The sequence below is a fragment of the Hypanus sabinus genome, chromosome 13 (assembly GCF_030144855.1).
Source record: "Hypanus sabinus isolate sHypSab1 chromosome 13, sHypSab1.hap1, whole genome shotgun sequence".
NCBI classification, from domain to species: Eukaryota; Metazoa; Chordata; class Chondrichthyes; order Myliobatiformes; family Dasyatidae; genus Hypanus; species Hypanus sabinus.
In genome coordinates this window covers 41,590,961-41,609,706 of record NC_082718.1, presented here as the reverse complement: position 1 = coordinate 41,609,706, position 18,746 = coordinate 41,590,961, and the positions used below count along the sequence as shown (strand labels likewise).

The 18,746-nt window shown below is 37.0% G+C and overlaps 2 protein-coding genes across 2 annotated transcripts in view; one reads left to right on the top strand and one right to left on the bottom strand.

The window, feature by feature from the left end:
* cog5 (component of oligomeric golgi complex 5) overlaps positions 1-18,746 on the bottom strand; it is a 117,838-nt gene that overhangs the window by 67,913 nt on the left and 31,179 nt on the right. The window lies entirely within an intron of this gene.
* On the top strand, positions 12,735-13,892 carry LOC132403483 (G-protein coupled receptor 22-like). The gene has a single exon (XM_059986883.1). It carries the CDS (start codon positions 12,735-12,737, stop codon positions 13,890-13,892), a length of 1,158 nt encoding a protein of 385 aa, XP_059842866.1.

Genomic DNA, 18,746 nt, shown 5'->3' with positions numbered 1-18,746 from the left:
TCCATGGACTACTTAAGAAGTAGAAGTCAAAAACGAACATATTTGCCAGAGACATCCATTGATGATAAATTCAGCTTAGAACTGTGGCCAGTTTTAAGGGAAAGACCAGCTTCAATAGGGAGCATTCTTTGTACTGAATGCAATTTGTGCTTAAATTCTGAAACATTTTATTCAGGTTGCATAAATTTCATAGAAGTTACACTCACTAAGGTACCCACCGCTGCCTTTAAGGAGTTACTACATTCTCCCAGTGATCACATGGGTTTTCTCTGGATACTCCAGTTTCCTCCCATAGTACAAAAGGCAGTCCAGTGAGCAGGTTGATTGTTTATTGTAAATTGTCCTATGAATAGGCTAGCATCAAATCAGGGGATTGCTGGTCAGTGTGGCTTGAAGGTCAGAAAGGCCTATTCCATGCTTCTCTATCTAACTATCTATCTAAGTAAATAAATACATAAGTAAATAACAAATCAAAATCCCTTTTCCATACATGAAAAGGAAAATTCATGAAATATTATTATGAATTTTACCTAATTGAGATCTTCTGGTCTGACATATTATTTTTTCCTGTTGGGAAAAGATACGAAGAACATGGAACAAAGATTGGAAAGTGGTACCAAATTTGAAGTGCTGGATGCCATGACTGAACTGAGGAATGCAACAGACTTAATGAAGTAAGTGGCCTTACCTAAAGGTTTATAGAGAATTAGGTTGTGAGGGAATAGTTGTGCAAGTTACGGATTCAAAGATTCAAAGTACATTTATTATCAAAGTATGTATACAAAATATAACTCTGAGATTCATCCTCTTGCAGGCACCCAGAAACACCATTGTACATCAAACACCTAATGCGCAAAAAAAAAGTGCAATTTGTTCAGACAACAAAAAGTGAGTGAATAACACATAAAATGTCAAACATCGAACCAGGAGTTCAGTTGTATTCAGTTTAGATCTGCAGAGCCATTCTTCACTGAAGCACCCCAGTCTGCATCAACCGCCCTGATCGACCTGCTCAAAAATGGCAAAATAGAAATGAGACTCCCAGGGCACGTGCAACATGAACCTTGTAGTCCCCCAAAATGAGTCCACCACCTCCCTGCCCAATCCTAGTAAAATGGATTCCAAGACTCCCAACAGCAGCAAGCAAGAGGAAGAGGAAGACTGAACAAGCGCAGGCAGATAGCATTGAACATCCACCCGTCCTCCACTCTTGTCTTCAATGACTTCAATCTTGCTTAATGCCTCAATCAGAGAGAAGCAAGAGAGTCGATCATGGGCTTGTGCCCTCTCTCCAGGCTAACAGGCCTCCATACCTCACACTCTTCACCAAACCTCACTGAACGCCCTCGGGGACAGCAAAATACCAGATGTTTCAATTAAGCACATCATTAAGATGTAAATCACAGGTTTCACTTACACATAGCTTTGCAGTGGAACCATTTTCAAAAGAAGTAGTAAAATAAGTAGTTTTGTGAACTGTCTGCAGGGCATTGCCATTGGATGCTTTATTCGCTGGCACCATTTTGGCCTTGATCCTTGATGGATTGGCAAATTATGAAATTAAGGTGATATCATCCAAAAGAATGGCCTACTCCTGCACTTACTGTCTATTGTCTATTATAAGCAAAAATTGAATGCAGGAGAAAGCCTTCATTTCTTGAACAGAATGGGCATGAATCTATGATTTGATGACAACAGAAAGGCAACGGTCAATAATATATTGATCGAGATAAGAAAAATACAAATGTGTTAGTGCAACATCTAAATTTAATATAATTACCTATTAATTAGGAATTTTATAAGAAATTGAAGCCCTAACTGTTTTGGTTTCCTTTAATGTTAGTTGCCAAAATACCTTTAACTCTCACAACACTTCTCTCCATCCTTGTAGTCATTGTATCATAGGTAGTGGCACAATAGCAAACACACAGAAGAGAGCAATCCTTTGAATCAACACTGACTCCAGAGTACAGACCTGATGAAGTCTCATTCTTCCTGATACCTATTAACCACTTCATCTTGGTAGATGGGTTAATTTGCTCCTTGTTGGACAGCGATTAATGGAGGCATGGAAAGTAGCAAAAATCACTCAACATGTCCATTATCAAGTGCACTGTGAAAACAGCTGTTAAACTAGGTCTGTGACAGGAATACAGTACATAAACACAACAGATAAACCAACTTGACAGTACCTTCACAAATCAAGCTGTGTAACATCCATCTATCAACAATAAGATTGGTAAAATTAACCAGTCTTTGACAAAATCTTCTTTCACACTTAGTACACTGGGTTAGATGATAGATCTGACAGTTCAAAATTGGTCACCCATGAGCAGAGAGGACCATCAGCAACAATGGAAGTACACAATCTCTGACCTCAAGAGAAGCAATATCCCATAATCTACCATAACCATCAAGCTAGAAGAACAATAATCTTTCAAAGAGGAAAGCAGAAGGTCACACTGTGAGCGGTGCTATGCATATGTAAAAATATAGTGCCATATGAAGCTATGACACAGAACAAAGTGTGTTTAACAGTATTCAATATTCAAGAGGCACATAAACTCCCAATCAACTTATCAGATCAAATATCTGTCATCCTAATTATATATGACAGTGGCTAATTAAACAGCCAGCAGGAGGAAGTGGCTCCAAGAACATCCTCAACAATGTTGAGCCAAGCCCATGAAGAATAATGACCCAGGTAAAATCATGAACTGTTCACAAAAGGACGCCTAATCAGCTAATTATTACCTATTCACTCTACTTTCAATCATGAAGGAAAATAATAGAAAATGCTGTCAAAAATGGTACAGAGGCACTTAATAATGACTGCCGAACTGTTAAGGCTTAATTAAGTCACATCACAAAAATGCAATAACTATCTCCAATAAGAAGAAGCCTAAACATCTACATTTGACATCTCATGGCAACACTATTGCTAAGTGTTCAACCATTAACATCATGTTAGGTCAGCATTTACCAGAAATTCAAGTGTACTGGTTACTTCAATGTTATGATTGTAACAGGAGGTCAGAAATAAAGTATCCCACAGTCAGTGATTCAACTCTAACATCCAAAATCTTCCTACCAAAAGAGAAAAGTGAAAAGAGTGATGGATAACTTTCCACTTACCTGGAGGGGTGTAACCCCAAAAAAGTTTAAGAAGTTCAATCTTGTCCAGGACAAAGCAACTAAATGAGTGGTAGCCCATTCACCACCCTAAACATCCACTCCCTAAACTAGTGGCTAAACTATGCATCATCTGCAAATGCATTTTAATTGTTTGCCCAGGGTACTCTAAAAGCTCATCCCAAGTTCTAGAGCTCTACCACCTGGGAGGGCAAGAAACACCAAAAACTGCATGTTCCTATCTATATCGCCCCAATTTAGAAACATTTTATTGACCTTTCATCGTTCCTGGATCTCTAACTCGGAATTCCCTAGGCAGAAGGACTACAGTGGTGAAAGGCAGCAGTTTACATCAACTTCTCAAAGATAGCTAGGGATGAGCAATAAATTATTGATCCTGCCAGCCACACTCAGATCCCAAACAATGAGTTTAAAGAAACCCCTGAGTTTTGCATTTGTTTGACTTGTGCTTGTATTATTGAACTGCATTTTTTTTCCCTCAAAGGCATCAGGATTTTCCCTGCATCCTAGGCAGTACAATGAGACTTGTAAGCAAGCCATCTCTCTGACCTGCATCCATCCCTGCATTTCATTTCTGCCTTCGTACCTTACACCTAGGCCAAGTTCTTCCACATTTCACTACAGTCAGCTTTTTTCTGGTTAACTATTTTGTATTCTTGGTTGCTTTTTTGGTTCCTTAAAATGCCAACTGCTCAAAACAAAGATCTCTCTTCAAGGTTGACTATTTGTAACAACAGCAGTAAACAAATCCAGTATGTGCCTTAGGTGAAATGAGAAACAAAAGTTTTGAACACGGTTGCTCCAATAGCACAGTATTTTCGGAGATTTACCAGCTTTGATACAGGAATGGAATAGGCCAGTAATGCCTTTCCCACCATTCTCCGACATTGAATGCGATACTTAAGACTAACTTTAAGATCTAGAATTAAACAAATTGTCACATGAAGAGCATCTTATTCAGAAGAACAAACACGAGGAAATCTACAGATGCTGGAAATTCAAACAACACACACAAAATGCTGGTGGAACACAGCAGGCCAGACAGCATCTATAAGGAGAAGTACTGCTGACGTTTCGGGCCAAGACCCTTCGTCAGGAATGACAAATTCAGAATTCAGGAATTCAGCAGAATGAGGGGTGACCTAATTGAAATCTATGAAATGGTGGAAGGTTTTGATAGAGTGGATGTAGAGAGTATATTCTCTGTGGTGGGAGTTTCCAGGACCAGAAGACAGAGCCTCAGAATAGAGGGGTGTCCTTTTAGAACGGAGATGAGAAATTTCTTTAGCCAGAGGGAAGTGAATCTGTGGAATTTGTTGTCACAGGCAGCTGTAGAGGCCAAGCTTTATTTAAGGCAGAGGTTCATAGATTCTTGATTGGTCAGGGCACGAAAAGGTATACACAGGGAGAAGGCAGGAAATTGAAGATGAGAGGAAAAATGGATCAGCTATGATGTAATGGCATTGCAGACTTTATGGGCAAAATGGCTAAATTCTGCTCCTGTATCTTATGGTCTATGTCTCATCATATCCTTCATTGTTCTGGAACTATTATGTCTCACCTTTATTGTCATTTAAACTACTTTTAATTACATTTTCAGTTGTTAACAGGACGCAAAAGTCTCATAACACACAGAAGCTTTACATATTAGCAGATTCATCAGGGGCATATGTTCGCCCTAGAAGACAACTAGAACAAAGAAAGCAAAGAAGGCTCAATGCAGCAACTTCAATCAGCAAATGCAAGATGCACATGAAAGGGCTTCCCATAAGAAGCCATCTACTGTAGCTCTGGCAGATTTTTTTAAGTGAAACAAATTAAACAGCATCTAAAGATTTCAAAATCTGCAAATAAAACATGGCTCAAGGACCAGCAAGATTTGCTGTTCTAAGCATAAACATATTTAATGAAAAGATTTGAAGTACAGAATTTAAAACAAAACAAAATCTGATTAAGGGTATTTTTCATTGTACTTTGGAAATGTATTTATTAGGCATCAATGAATGTAAACAGACTGCTACTGAAGCAAAGGTTACTTACTACCTCACATCTATAGTCTATATAACCTGTTAATTTCTAGAAATTACCACTTAAGATGCTTAACTTTTTGTATTTTTTTGTAGTATTTATTTTACTGTACACACACACACACACACACACACACACACACACACACACACATCATAAAATATTCAACTTCTAATAATCACCATGGGGTAAATTGGATTATTATCACACGCCAGCCTGATGTAACTTATTTACTTGGTTTCACTTGATTATGGCCAAGGGAAATATAATTAACAATATCAATCAATTGTCAAATGAGCTCTCGTGAGATACAAATGTACAAAATACTTTCAATGTAATGAGGCAACTGACTAAATTATTGATGAAATTGTCAGCAAAATAATTACCATTTCACAACAAAAATTTTTACTAACTGTAAAATAAAGAGAAAAGAGCTGTACTTCACTACAGTATTTAACCACATTAAAAATCTCATTAATTTCAAAAGAAAATAAGAATAAAATTTTATCCAAGATTTATTTGAAATACATTCCCCGAATAGACATTTTTCATCTTTAGATCAGGTTAACTAGACTCAAAATTTATGACTTCTTTCTTGAGAATTTTCCTCACTTATCAAGCCATATATTTATTTAAACAGCTGATTTTAAAAAATCTTTGCAGGAAGAAGTGGATAAACCTTTAATGATTAGCAAATCAAAACAAATGCATACACTGCAATTCTCTGCAGTAAAGGGAGGCAATGAGTCAAGCTGTCATTCAGTGAATGCCGCCCACAATTACTTCACGCTGCCATACCATTCTGAGAGAGCTAAATCTCAATGTGATCTCCAGAGACACAAGGCTGCAGTATGCTACTTTGATGAGATATTTTCAGAAGCTTATTGATTTCTTGGTTTATAGAAGCAACAGCAGCCTACTGAAATCCACTCATTGTATATGTTAAAACAATAACAGTCGAAGCAAATCTTGCTCAAAGCATTAGGTCCAAAACAATCGTGAAACTCTTCACTATATTCTGCTAGCAAAGGATCAATTCTAAATGGCCCACATACAGATTTGGTTTTGGTTTCCAGCCAAGGTAAGATTTGTTCATTTTTCTAGTAATTAGTTGTTTTATTAATTTTGTTATAATAATTTTAGTCACGAAATTCTGAAAAATAATTTACTTTTTATTATATGAAATAAAAAGCATTTTAATACATTTATTCATAATATGTCTAGAAATACTAATTTTATCAGATGTAGTGAATGGTTTCCCATAAATCAAGGACACATGCAAAACGTTCAGAAAAAGTGACTCGAACCAAATCTAAATTGTCAGTTTTAGCTGCTCTTTGAATTGACAAACATTGCAGCATTTTTCTATTATGCATTTTACTTTATACATAATTAATTTCTATATAAACATACTTCAATTAGTTCTATCTTAATTTATTTGAATACATTATCTGTAGCTGGAATGTGAAGCCATTTTGTTGCTTTAAATTGATTACAGAGGTCAGAACTAAATACTAATCTACCCTCATTAGCTCTGAAGCACTAGCTCTGTCCAATACAATTTACTGGGAACAAGCAGTTCAGGAGCAGTAAATATGATTTGTCCAGGTCTGCTTTCTCGCTCATCTTTAAAGTCAATCTGAAAATTATTCAGTAGGTCTCAATATGAATCAAGTCATCAAATGATTCTGGCAGAAATTCAAAGATCACATCTTCGATGCTATGTATGAGCCACTATTTATTCTAAGCAAAGTGAATTTCAATTCACACAATAAAAGCGAGGGGCTTGCTTAAACTGCCTCACGATTTAAAATAACGTTAATTCTGAAATTATGATGAAACCTAATTCAATCTGAAAAGATTTACCATCTAGTTGGATCTCTGGTCTAATAGTAAAAAGGCATCAAGAATAGTATCATCCTCACTGCTGCTTTACCAAATGTCCCTTGAGGTGCTATTTAAAAATGACAACAGTTGAAAAGCACTAAAAGTCTAGAAATCAAAATGCAATCAACATTTCTGATGAAGGATCCTCAATCTGAAACGTTAACAGTATTTCTCTTTCTATCAATCCTGTGAATTGCTGCATGTTTTTCTGGATTTTCTGTTTTTAATTCAAACGGTTTATTCAAACAGTTTACATAATTTTGTTGACATTGCTTACATTTCAAACATGCATCATGCATCATGCATCTTGTTATTTAAATTCCCTTTGAATCTCATTAGAGGAAAAACAAAATGTATATGGAGCACTGAAGAATATACTAGTACATGTTTTAATAATATAGGAAAACAATTTTACCTATTAATGCAAGAAACAAATGGCAAAGAAGGTGCTGAAATATATTGAAACTGCTCAGACTGAAAGTCAAGTATATATCTCTTCCACGTCCTCCACTATATTAATACCACACATCTTGTCAGATCTAGTCATGGTCTGGTGTTACTCTGGTGTGAATCCTACTTGCCACTTACCAGTCAATGTCCAAAATGTTATTTAGGTTTTGCTGCATGCAGTTATGAATCGCTTCATTTGCCGAGGAGTTGAAAAACAAATTGAAGATGGTTTTGAACACTGTGCAGTCATTTTCAAGGACCTTTCCTTCACAAGGTCAGACGCAGCAACCAAGAATGGTTGGTCCTAAGATACTGTTCTATTCTGCCCAGGTCTGGGAAATTAACCTCTAATAACTATGTACAACCATCTTCCTTTGTGTGAGGTACGATCCAAACACTGACAGGAACTTGAGCCAATTGATCCAAGGAAAACCCAAACTATGTGGCACTATATACCATGCCTAGTAGAGGGGAGAGTCATTGTCCTTTTAAACATTAAATCAATATTCCTTTCTACTTATCCCTTTTGTGTATTACTTTTTCCATGTTGCTTATATGATATATACAACCACATACACTAAAATGTGGCATGTTTACTTTATAAAGCATCAAAATCAGTTTACATTGAAAATGTAGCTATTTTACACTCATCATTTAACTAGCCAAATCAAGATGCAGTGCGAATTCTCTTTCTGGAAATTTTACAGATGCAGTACCTAATATTACAGAATAAATGTTAGCTCAAATCAATTCCTAATTTGAAACTGTCTACTGCATTGATAGTGATGCAGGCAGTGTCTTGTTTTGCCTATTTAATAATCATGCATTTGCGAAGGGGAACTTCGTTATATATCAAGTCCAACTGAAGAAACACAGTGGACGTACTATTTGGTATTTATTTATAACAAACACATCATATTAAATCTGACACTTTTCATCAACTCCATTTCAATCAAAAACCAGTTAAATAACTGAATAGCAAATCTGTTAAGAATCTATGTTTATTTAGAAATAATTACACAAATGCAATCCACATGGCAAATAAAGGTCCATTCTACTAAATCTGTAAATAGATTTTCATTTTAAAAAGCAACTTTTACACTTAGAGTGCAATAAATTAGTGGATTTTTGAGATCAGGAAAGTGTACATTAGCCAATACTTACAAATTTTATTCTAATCATTTCTTTTTTGTGTTAAGAAGAACTGAAACATTGTACTCTGAATTATATGAAAATACAGTATCATAACCTACAGAGCAAACACAAATATATTACTTTGTTTAGGCACTTGGATATACCCAGAAACAAGAACACTCATCGACCAGCACTAAAAGGGGTCATTGTAGCATTATATATGGAAACATTATTAACAGACTGTGTGCAAGGTGGGAAGCACTGTCCTGCCTGCTACTGTGAGCTGTTGATCCAGAAGGTGATGAGAGACACCAGAAGGCTCAGCCCTTGTGGACACTACTGAAATAAAATAGTCCTAAGGCTTGGTGTAGAATGAGCCACTTAGATGATATTTAGAGGCTGCCAGTGAGAGCTGATGTTGTGCAGACTGGAGCGAAGCAATGTGAAAGATGTAGGCTCAGGGTTTCATCCTGGCCAGCATGGACTGTGCTGATGTTTGGTAGTAACTCCCCCTGACAATGACAATTGTCTCTCTCATCACCTTACTATTGGATAACATTGAAGGCCAAGAGTTTGCTTTGTGGTAATAAGGTCAATGGTCAATAAACATCACTGAGTTAGTTACCAAGGCAAATTTCTGCACTGAGGTAAGCTGGCCAACCGAGGGGAAGAGAACAGCTTCCATCACATTCATGATGAAAACCCAATAGGATAGAGCTAGCCTCTCAGTACAGAGAAGCCAGTGCTAGTCTCCAGTATTCACCATGCCTACCATAATAATGGCCTAAGTCTACTGTCCAGTGACTCCTCCAGGACACAGCAGTCACCTAAACCACCCCATACCAACCTTCATAGGCATCCTGTGTACATCGCTTCGATGCTTTGGTCCACACTAATACGTGCAGCAAAGTGAAATAGCAGCAATCAGCAAAGGCTCACCTAGACTTCAGTAAGGCCTCTGACAAGGTTCCACACAGAAGGTTAGTTAGGAAGATTCAATCATTAGGTATTAATATTGAAGTAGTAAAATAGATTCAACAGTGGCTGAATGGGAGATGCCAGAGAGTAGTGGTGGATAACTGTTTGTCAGGTTGGAGGCCAGTGACTAGTGGTGTGCCTTAGGGATCTGTACTGGGTCCAATGTTCTTTGTCATATACATTAATGATCTGGATGATGGGGTGGTAAATTGGATTAGTAAGTATGCAGATGATACTACGATAGGTGGTGTTGTGGATAATGAAGTAGGTTTTCAAAGCTTGCAGAGAGATTTAGGCCAGTTAGAAGAGTGGGCTGAAAGATGGCAGATGGAGTTTAATGCTGATAATTGTGAGGTGCTACATTTTGGTAGGAGTAATCCAAATAGGGCATACATGGTAAATGGTAGAGCATTGAGGAATGCAGTAGAACAGAGTGATCTAGGAATAATGGTGCATAGTTCCCTGAAGGTGGAATCTCATGTGGATAGGGTGGTGAAGAAAGCTTTTGGTATGCTGGCCTTTATAAATCAGAGCATTCAGTATAGGAGTTGGGATGTAATGTTAAAATTGTACAAGGCATTGTTGAGGCCAAATTTGGAGTATTGTGTACAGTTCTGGTCACCAAATTATAGGAAAGATGTCAACAAATTAGAGAGAGTACAGAGGAGATTTACTAGAATGTTACCTGGGTTTCAGCACCTAAGTTACAGGGAAAGATTGAACAAGTTAGGTCTTTATTCTTTGGAGCATAGACGGTTGAGGGGGGACTTGATAGAGGTATTTAAAATCATGAGGGGGATAGATAGAGTTGACGTGGATAGGCTTTTTCTATTGAGAGTGGGGGGGATTCAAACAAGAGGACATGAGTTGAGAGTTAAGGGGCAAAAGTTTAGGGGGTAACACGAGGGGGAACTTCTTTACTCAGAGAGTGGTAGCTGTGTGGAACGAGCTTCCAGTAGAAGTGGTAAAGGCAGGTTCGTTTTTGTCATTTAAAAAAAATTGGATAGGTATATGGACAGGAAAGGAATGGAGGGATATGGGCTGAGTGCAGGTAGGTGGGACCAGCTGAGAGTAAGTGTTTGGCACAGACTAGAAGGGCCGAGATGGCCCGTTTCCGTGCTGTAATTGTTATATGGTTTATATAAAAAGGCAGCCTACAGCGCAAACAGATATCTTTTTCTCTTAAAAAGAAAAAATGCATGCAAGTAATTATCAGTGAATTTGGATTCCAGAATCATGAGGACTAGAACAAATTAGTGCTGTGGGTAGACACCAAGGGAAATGCTAACATATACAAACAGCTGTCATGAAAAGTTACTGCTTTTTCATGAATAGATTTTCCAAACACTGGTTCTGAATAAAGAATACAAGCAGTTATAACTATTCATCCTCTCACTCCTTCTTCAACAGTAAACAAAACCATGTAGATCATTTACTTAATAGCCACTTTGCTGTATTATCTTGATTCCTTCAATACCAAAAAACAGCTCTCAATCATATCCTTGACTAAGCATCCACATCCACCTTGGGCTTAAGAGTTCCAAAGATCAACAGCACTCTAGGTGAAGAAACTTCTTCTCATCTGTCTGAAATATCCATCCTCTTCCAGGTGAGTCATTGCTGATATTCCAGCAAGGCGATCACTTTGCTGTATAGGTCAGTGTGGACCAAAGCACTGAAGCAGTGTACACAGGGTGCTTATGAGGTTGAAATTTGTAGTTCTACGCACCCAACCCAGGGGGAAAAACAGCTCTGCATTCTTCTAAACACTTTATTATTGGCCAAGCCTACTAACTTTCTTTTTCATACAAAAACTCAAAATCCCAGGAATCAACCTGATAAATTTTCACTGTACTCCTTTTACTGCAAATAGATCTTCCCTAAAGTTCATACACCATACCCCTACACAATATGTTCATCCAAACCAATGGACCTACTGACCTCAAGCAATTGCAGAGTTGCAACACCTATCCTATTACTACTTCCCTTCCCTTCACTGAAGGACCCAAACTTGCAATTCTTCTCATTTAGTGTACTGAATTTGCTATTCATAAAGTAGTCTGCTCTACAGTGGAAAGATGAAGCACAGTGCACTTTGCAGAACATCCATGTTGCATCTGCAGGGGTGACTCAAAGCTCCCCTTTGCTTTTCAGCTGAATTTTTCATCATCCTCCATCTCTGACTGATAACTATGACCTCCTGCAACTTAAATTTAAGCTTGAGGGACAGCACCTCATCCACTGTCCAGACACATTACAACCTTCAGGACTCAATACTGTATTTTTTAATTTCAAGAGATCAGCTTTCTTCATCTATATCAAAACTGGCCATTTTCTGCTGCAGGTTATCCCACTATGACATTCACTTGATTTTTCTCTCTTCATTATCACATTATCACAATCTGACTTACTGGATGCATGCCACAATGCTGCATTTAATTACTTTTACATTCCTTTGTTTGTATTCTCTCTAACTGAACTTACATTGGAGCTTGTGTTCACTTTCTCTCTCTCTCTACCAGTTTTCATTAACCCATCAAATAGCATCCAACTTGTCACTGTCACAGATCACTATTCACATTCTTGCCTCACTCGCTTTGCAATTTAAAGCAGGTTCTTCTTCCCCAATTCTGATGATCCAAAACCTTAATTGTTTCTCTTTTCGCAGATAACCTTTTCTAGCCTTTTTTGTTTTAATTACTTTTCCTGACGTAACCTAGTACTCAATGTGACTGCAAGTCGCCCAGAAGAAGTCTAGTATGCTCCTACTCCACTGTGGACTTCGTTTAGTGCTCAGCAGCTAGTATAGCCTAGAAATCAACAGAATATTGAATTTCTACATTTGCACAGGAGTTATATAATTACAAGAAATTCTGGGCAGCAAACACAAAAAAAACCTTCAGCAAAACTGGCTGAAATTTTGTGATTTGGAAACAAAATTTATAAAAGCTGCATGAGTAGAGTGAAATGACAAAAAAGAGAAAATATTTTTGTAATCAATTTATTTGCTAGTTTAAAAAAAAGTAGAATTTAATATTCTTGTTTACACTTTCAGGACTGATCATCTACAAAGAACCCGTTTCCTTTCCACTATACAAGCCGCCATGCAATCGGAAATTAATCTGACAGTTAGTGATGAGACTCATCATATTGATTATTATCCATCAAGTTTTCAAGCATTCCTTACTGGATTTTTGATACTGGAAATTGTGTTGGGACTCAGCAGCAATTTGACAGTACTGGGACTTTACTGTATGAAGTCAAACCTTATTAATTCAGTCAGTAATATTATTACTATGAACTTGCATATACTGGATGCTGTCATATGTGTTGGATGCATTCCCCTTACAGTAATTGTCACTCTCCTTTCATTAGAGGAAAAAGCTTTGATCTGTAATTTTCATGAAGCTTGCATTTCTTTTACTAGTGTAGCAACAGCAGCAAACGTCCTTGCAATCACTTTGGATCGTTACGATATTTCTGTGAAGCCAGCAAATCGGATTTTGACAATGGGAAGAGCAATAACATTATTAACAACAGTATGGATTGCATCCTTTTCTGCATTTACAATCCCTTTCATTGAAGTCAATTTCTTTAATCTACGCAATGATGAAAGCACCTGGCAAAATAAAACAATCTTATGTTTTAGTGTAAATGAATATCGCAATGATCTGGGAATATATTACCATCTCTTTATTCAGATTCCCATCTTTTCTTTCACTGCTATTGCAATGTTGATAACCTACAGCAAAATACTCCAAGCCTTGAACATCAAAATAGGTTCCCGATTTTCAACCAGGCAGAACAAAAGAAAAAGAAAGACGAATATTCCACTAAGTATACAACATGAAAATACTGATCAATCAGAAAATAGAAGACATAACATTAAACTAGGAGTAAGAACTTCAGTTTCTGTAATAATTGCTCTAAGAAGAGTTGTCAAGCAGCATCGAGAAAGGCGGGAAAGACAAAAAAGGGTTTTCCGCATGTCTCTTCTAATTATTTCAACGTTTCTCATTTGTTGGACACCACTGTCAATTTTAAATACTGTTATAATATGTAAAGGTTTAAGTGAGGGCATGGTAAAATTAAGACTATGTTTTCTAATTCTTGCTTATGGCACAACTATATTCCATCCTTTACTATACGCATTTGCACGACAGAAATTCCAAAAGGTCCTCAGGAGTAAAATGAAGAAGAGAGTGGTATCAGTTGTTGAGGCTGATCCAGTCCCTAAACATGCAGCAATTCACAACTCCTAGCTAGATCACAAGAAAAACAATAAAAATACCCTCCTTCAGATTTTAAAAATAACAAGTATGAACCAACAACTTTTGAGCTGAATATAAAAACAAGTTGTTTTAGTTGGAAAGATCTGTAAAATGGTTAATAATACACATATTCTGACCCACAATTAAAATACCAAGGTTATTTGAAAATCAAATAATATTTCTGACTTGTAAATATCACTTAATTATAATTGTGCATCATGTAACTAGTACAAATGTTGTAAAGCTGATTATTCCAGTCAACTTATTTTACCTGTCGCTTCATACCATTATGAATTAAATCATTTAGACTATAATATTTTTCATTGTGATTTTCATTGTCAAATTCTATCTTGAAACAAAAAACATTGAGAATCTAAAGCTAGCAAGAGGAATGGTTTAAAGCAAGAAAACAAAACAAAGAACAATTTCAAAAGTAATCTTTCAGTCAGCACAATGGTGCGGCTAACAGCTGTTCCCTCAGCACCAGAGACCCAGTTTCAATCCTCATGCCAGATGCATATTCCCCTGTGCTATCATAGGTTTTGTGTGGATATTCATGTTTTCTTCCACATTCCTAGTGTTTAGGTAAGTAGTAGAATCTGTGGGTACTTGATGAAAATGTGGCAAGAATAAGACATGGTATTTATGTAGGAATAGTGAAGCGGAGTAGTGAAGTGAATCACAGGAATAGTAATGGTTGGCATGGACTCAGCAGGCTGAAGGACCTATTCCCATGTTGCATCTCTCTATGATTTAGGCTCAGCAGAGTTTATTTTAGGAATCATTGCTGTTATTAATAACCTTGCTTTCCAGTTAGTGGCTCACAAGATGAAATCCCATTCCACTGCATTATATTTAATGCATGAAATTTAGAGATTACAATAATTTTTTCCAAAGGGCAAATTGCTCTCAATTATTCTGAATTATGTGTACCTTTATCAGATTAAATGATCATACTTCTTGGTACAGTTTACATAATCTTGACTTGGACAAAATGATTGTAGTGTTTTATTACATCAAGTAAATGTGTTTCATAAACTGTAAGCTCTTCTTTTGAAGTATTAGGAAGACATATAAGATATGAAATATTTAAAGCTAAATCTGAAAGAGTGAGAGAGAGGTTCTCTCTCAGAGATCCTGTAAGCCTTATCATTAGTTTCCTACATTACAAAACAGGAGCAGGACAACACTGAAACAGGCCACAGCGTCTATGCTGAACATAAGGCCAAATTAAATTATTCCCATCTGCCTGCCCCTGATCCATATCCTTCCATTCCTTGCATGTTCACGTGCCTGCTTAAATTTCTCTAAAAAAAAGTCACTAATGTATCTGCCTCCATCATGCCCTCTAGCAACTCTTTATACAAGTAATTTGCCTCCAATATCTCCCTAAACTTCCCCCTCTTACCTTAAAGCTATGCCATCTAGGATATGACATTTCTATTCAGGGAAAAAGATTTATGCCATCATAAATTTTATGAACTTCTATCAGGTCTTGCTTCAGCCTCCAATACTCTAAGAGAAAACAATCCAAGTTTGTCCAATCTGCTTATGGATAATATTGTTTAATTCAGCCAACATCCCGGTGAGTATCTTCTGTACATTCTCAAAACCTCGACATCCTTACTGAAATGTAGCAACTAAAAATGTACACAAGACTCCAAATACAACCTAACCAAAGTTTTATTTAGCTGCAACATTACTTCCTGACTTTTCTCCTCAGCACGCGACTGATAAACGCAAGTCTGTCATATTCCTTCTGTATCATTCTAGTGAAATGTAGCCACTTCCAGAGAGCTTGCAACCAAGATCTCTTTTTGCAACAATGTTCCAAAGGGTCCTGCCATTTATTGCATACTTTCTTTTTACATTTGACCTCCAAAGTGCAACAGGCACACTTGCCTGGATTACACCCCACCTATTTCTCCACCCACACCTCCAACGATCTACATCCTGCTGGAAACGAGAAAAGAAAGGCAAGCTAGTTCATGCCATGTGATAATCAACATATTACGCAGACCTCCTGTTGATGGGCTAACTTGTTCTCTTAATGCATGGTTCTTATTCCCTTATGATAGAGGACAAGGCCTGTAACAGCTAGAACATCAATACTCTTCCCCCACTATTTCCTTCTAAACTCTTTGGCCATTAACACCACTTGATTTTCCTAACATCCAACTACACTGGCGATATTTACAAGAGCCATTAAACATTCTTGGGGCATGGGAGAAAATCTAAAATGCTCAGTTTCCATCCATATGTCCACAGGGAGAAAATACACATTCTATGCAGACCAAAACTAAGGTTGATTGACATGGAGTCAGGTGGGGGAGGGAAGGTTGGAGAGATCAACAGAGGCTACAATTGATAAATGGAAGGCTTCAGATTATGGAATCTTAAGAAGAAAGGGCGAAGAGAGGAAACAACTAAGGAAGGGTGGTCGGTATATTAGTACAGAGATAGAAAGGGGACAGGAGACCAAGCGAGAGGGATGTGTGGATGATGTAACAGATGGAATAGGTGGGGAAGGGGAAAGAAGCTGATTCATTGGGGACTTGAGGGTGGGGGGGAAAGGAGATCAGTTATTGGAGAGGACTTGAAAAGCGGGGTTACTTGAGAGGACCTGGAAAGACCAGAAGGGGAGAGAATGTGATAGAGTGAAAGATTACCTGAAGCTGAAGCATTTAATGTTCATACTTTCATGTGTATTGTCTTGCCCTAGCAATGGAAGAGGGCAAGGACATATAGGTCAGCATGGGAGTAGAAAGAGGAATTAAAGTGGCTGGCAACTGGGAGCTCCGTATTAGCATTACAGACACAGTACAGACACTGGGCAAGGCTTGGCTTAGGCTTGATTTTAAAAACCATCATGCATGCAATGAATTCTTACCAAGCACAACACAATTCCCAATGTACTAATTTGTATATATAATGGGTGAACTCCAAGGTACTTTTTATCAATACAGTAGTGATCCTAGCAGAACTCATATTTGAACCATAAAATCTGAGATTTAACACTAAGGTCAACAGGTACTGCCTCACTCATGAATTCCCTTTAGGACTTGCACGGTGTATTGAGAAACAAAATCATACATGACCTCTAATAAATTAATAATTTAATGCAAGATCCAGAGTGTTTATAAAGCTTTATCAACCAGAAATACAGAAATATACACACTTGGATAAAAAAATGACTTTGAATTTTGAACTTTGAATATGAGAAACAGGAGTAAGCCAATCTGCTCCTCAATTCTGCTTGGCTATTCAATATGATCATAGTGGGAGCAATTTTGTCTCAACACAGATTTCCAAGTTCTTCTTCCATGTCCATTAACTCCTTTCTTATTCAAGTATGTCAAACTCCAGCCTGAATATATTCAGTGACCCACCCCCCCCCCCCCCCGTCTCTACAGCTCTCTGGAGAATGACTATTAAAAGCAAAGCAATCCATACAGAATGTCACTAACCTGAAATAAGAAAGGAAGCGCTAGCAATAATGTTCATCAGTGGGGAGAAAAATAAGTTAATCATTAGATAATCTCTCAAATTTAATGGAATGGTTTTCTTCTGAGAAGCTGTGAAGGTTATGCTACTTATTACTCATTGTTTGAGAACATGGCCAAAAAATCATATCAACTAAATAGAGTATTTTCCATAAAGAGTGAGGAGAGAGATTCACTCCTAATTTGAAATGTTACTATTGAAGCATCCAATTTTCCCATAGCTTTCAAAATTCAGCAAATAAAAGTAAAGAGCTGCTTTGGATTATATCACTTGGGATAAATATCAAAAATGGCATTACTCATAACAACCGTCACTGCTTTGAAAGGGACCAACTACAAAATTTATTCGGATCTAAAATGTAAACCAAGCCGGTGCAATAGCGATTCTATACACTTCACTTATGAGTTCAATACAGGTAGTTACCTCAATCTAAAGTGTAAATTGGTAAATAGGTTTATTATCATCACATGTACTGAGGTACAGTGAAAAACTGGTCTCGCATACTATTGAAACAAATCAATTCATTACAACAGTACACTGAAATAGTACAAGGGAAAAAAAATAACAAAAATCAGAATAAAATGTTACAGTTCTGGTGTTACTGTGCAGGGAAACAATAAGGTATAAAGTCATAACAAGGTAGATTGAGGGGTCAAGAGACTATCTTATCACACTGTGGGGAAAAAATCCAATTGAGTCACTGAAATACAATTGCATCTGTCTATTCAAGAAATATGAAATACTGCACAGTCCAAAGAAAAACTGGTAGTTCTCCCAATATCTTGGCCAACATTCTTTAGTAACAAAGTTGGCTTGCAAGATATTTGATTTCTGTTGATAGCTAAAATGACAACATACAATGACATTAGTCTTTTCTTCATAATAACTATTTTGTGATGATATTATAATGATCCAAAAAAATAAATACTATATTACAAGTATATTTACAAATTAAAACTTCCCACAATCCCATTTGCTTTGATTTTTTAAATCTAGATTTCACCTAAGATTATTTTGATGTAATTCATAAGAAATAGGAAGCGGGGGGGGGGGGGGGGAGAAGACGGCTATAGATAATGTAGTTCAACCAAATTAGCAATACTTATCAAATAAATAAATTGGACTTTGCAATCAGTAAAAAAAATGTTAATCTGGTCCTTCACCTGTCTGATCAGTGCTTATGAGAGTTAAGATATGCATTTCTCTCTCTTTATTGGTATACAGTTTATTAAAATATATATCATAAGGAGGCAACATTTGGGAGTCAAGACAATAAATTTTCTGTTCACTCATACATGACTAAAATCATAATTTATAGACACAATAAAACACATGTGATAA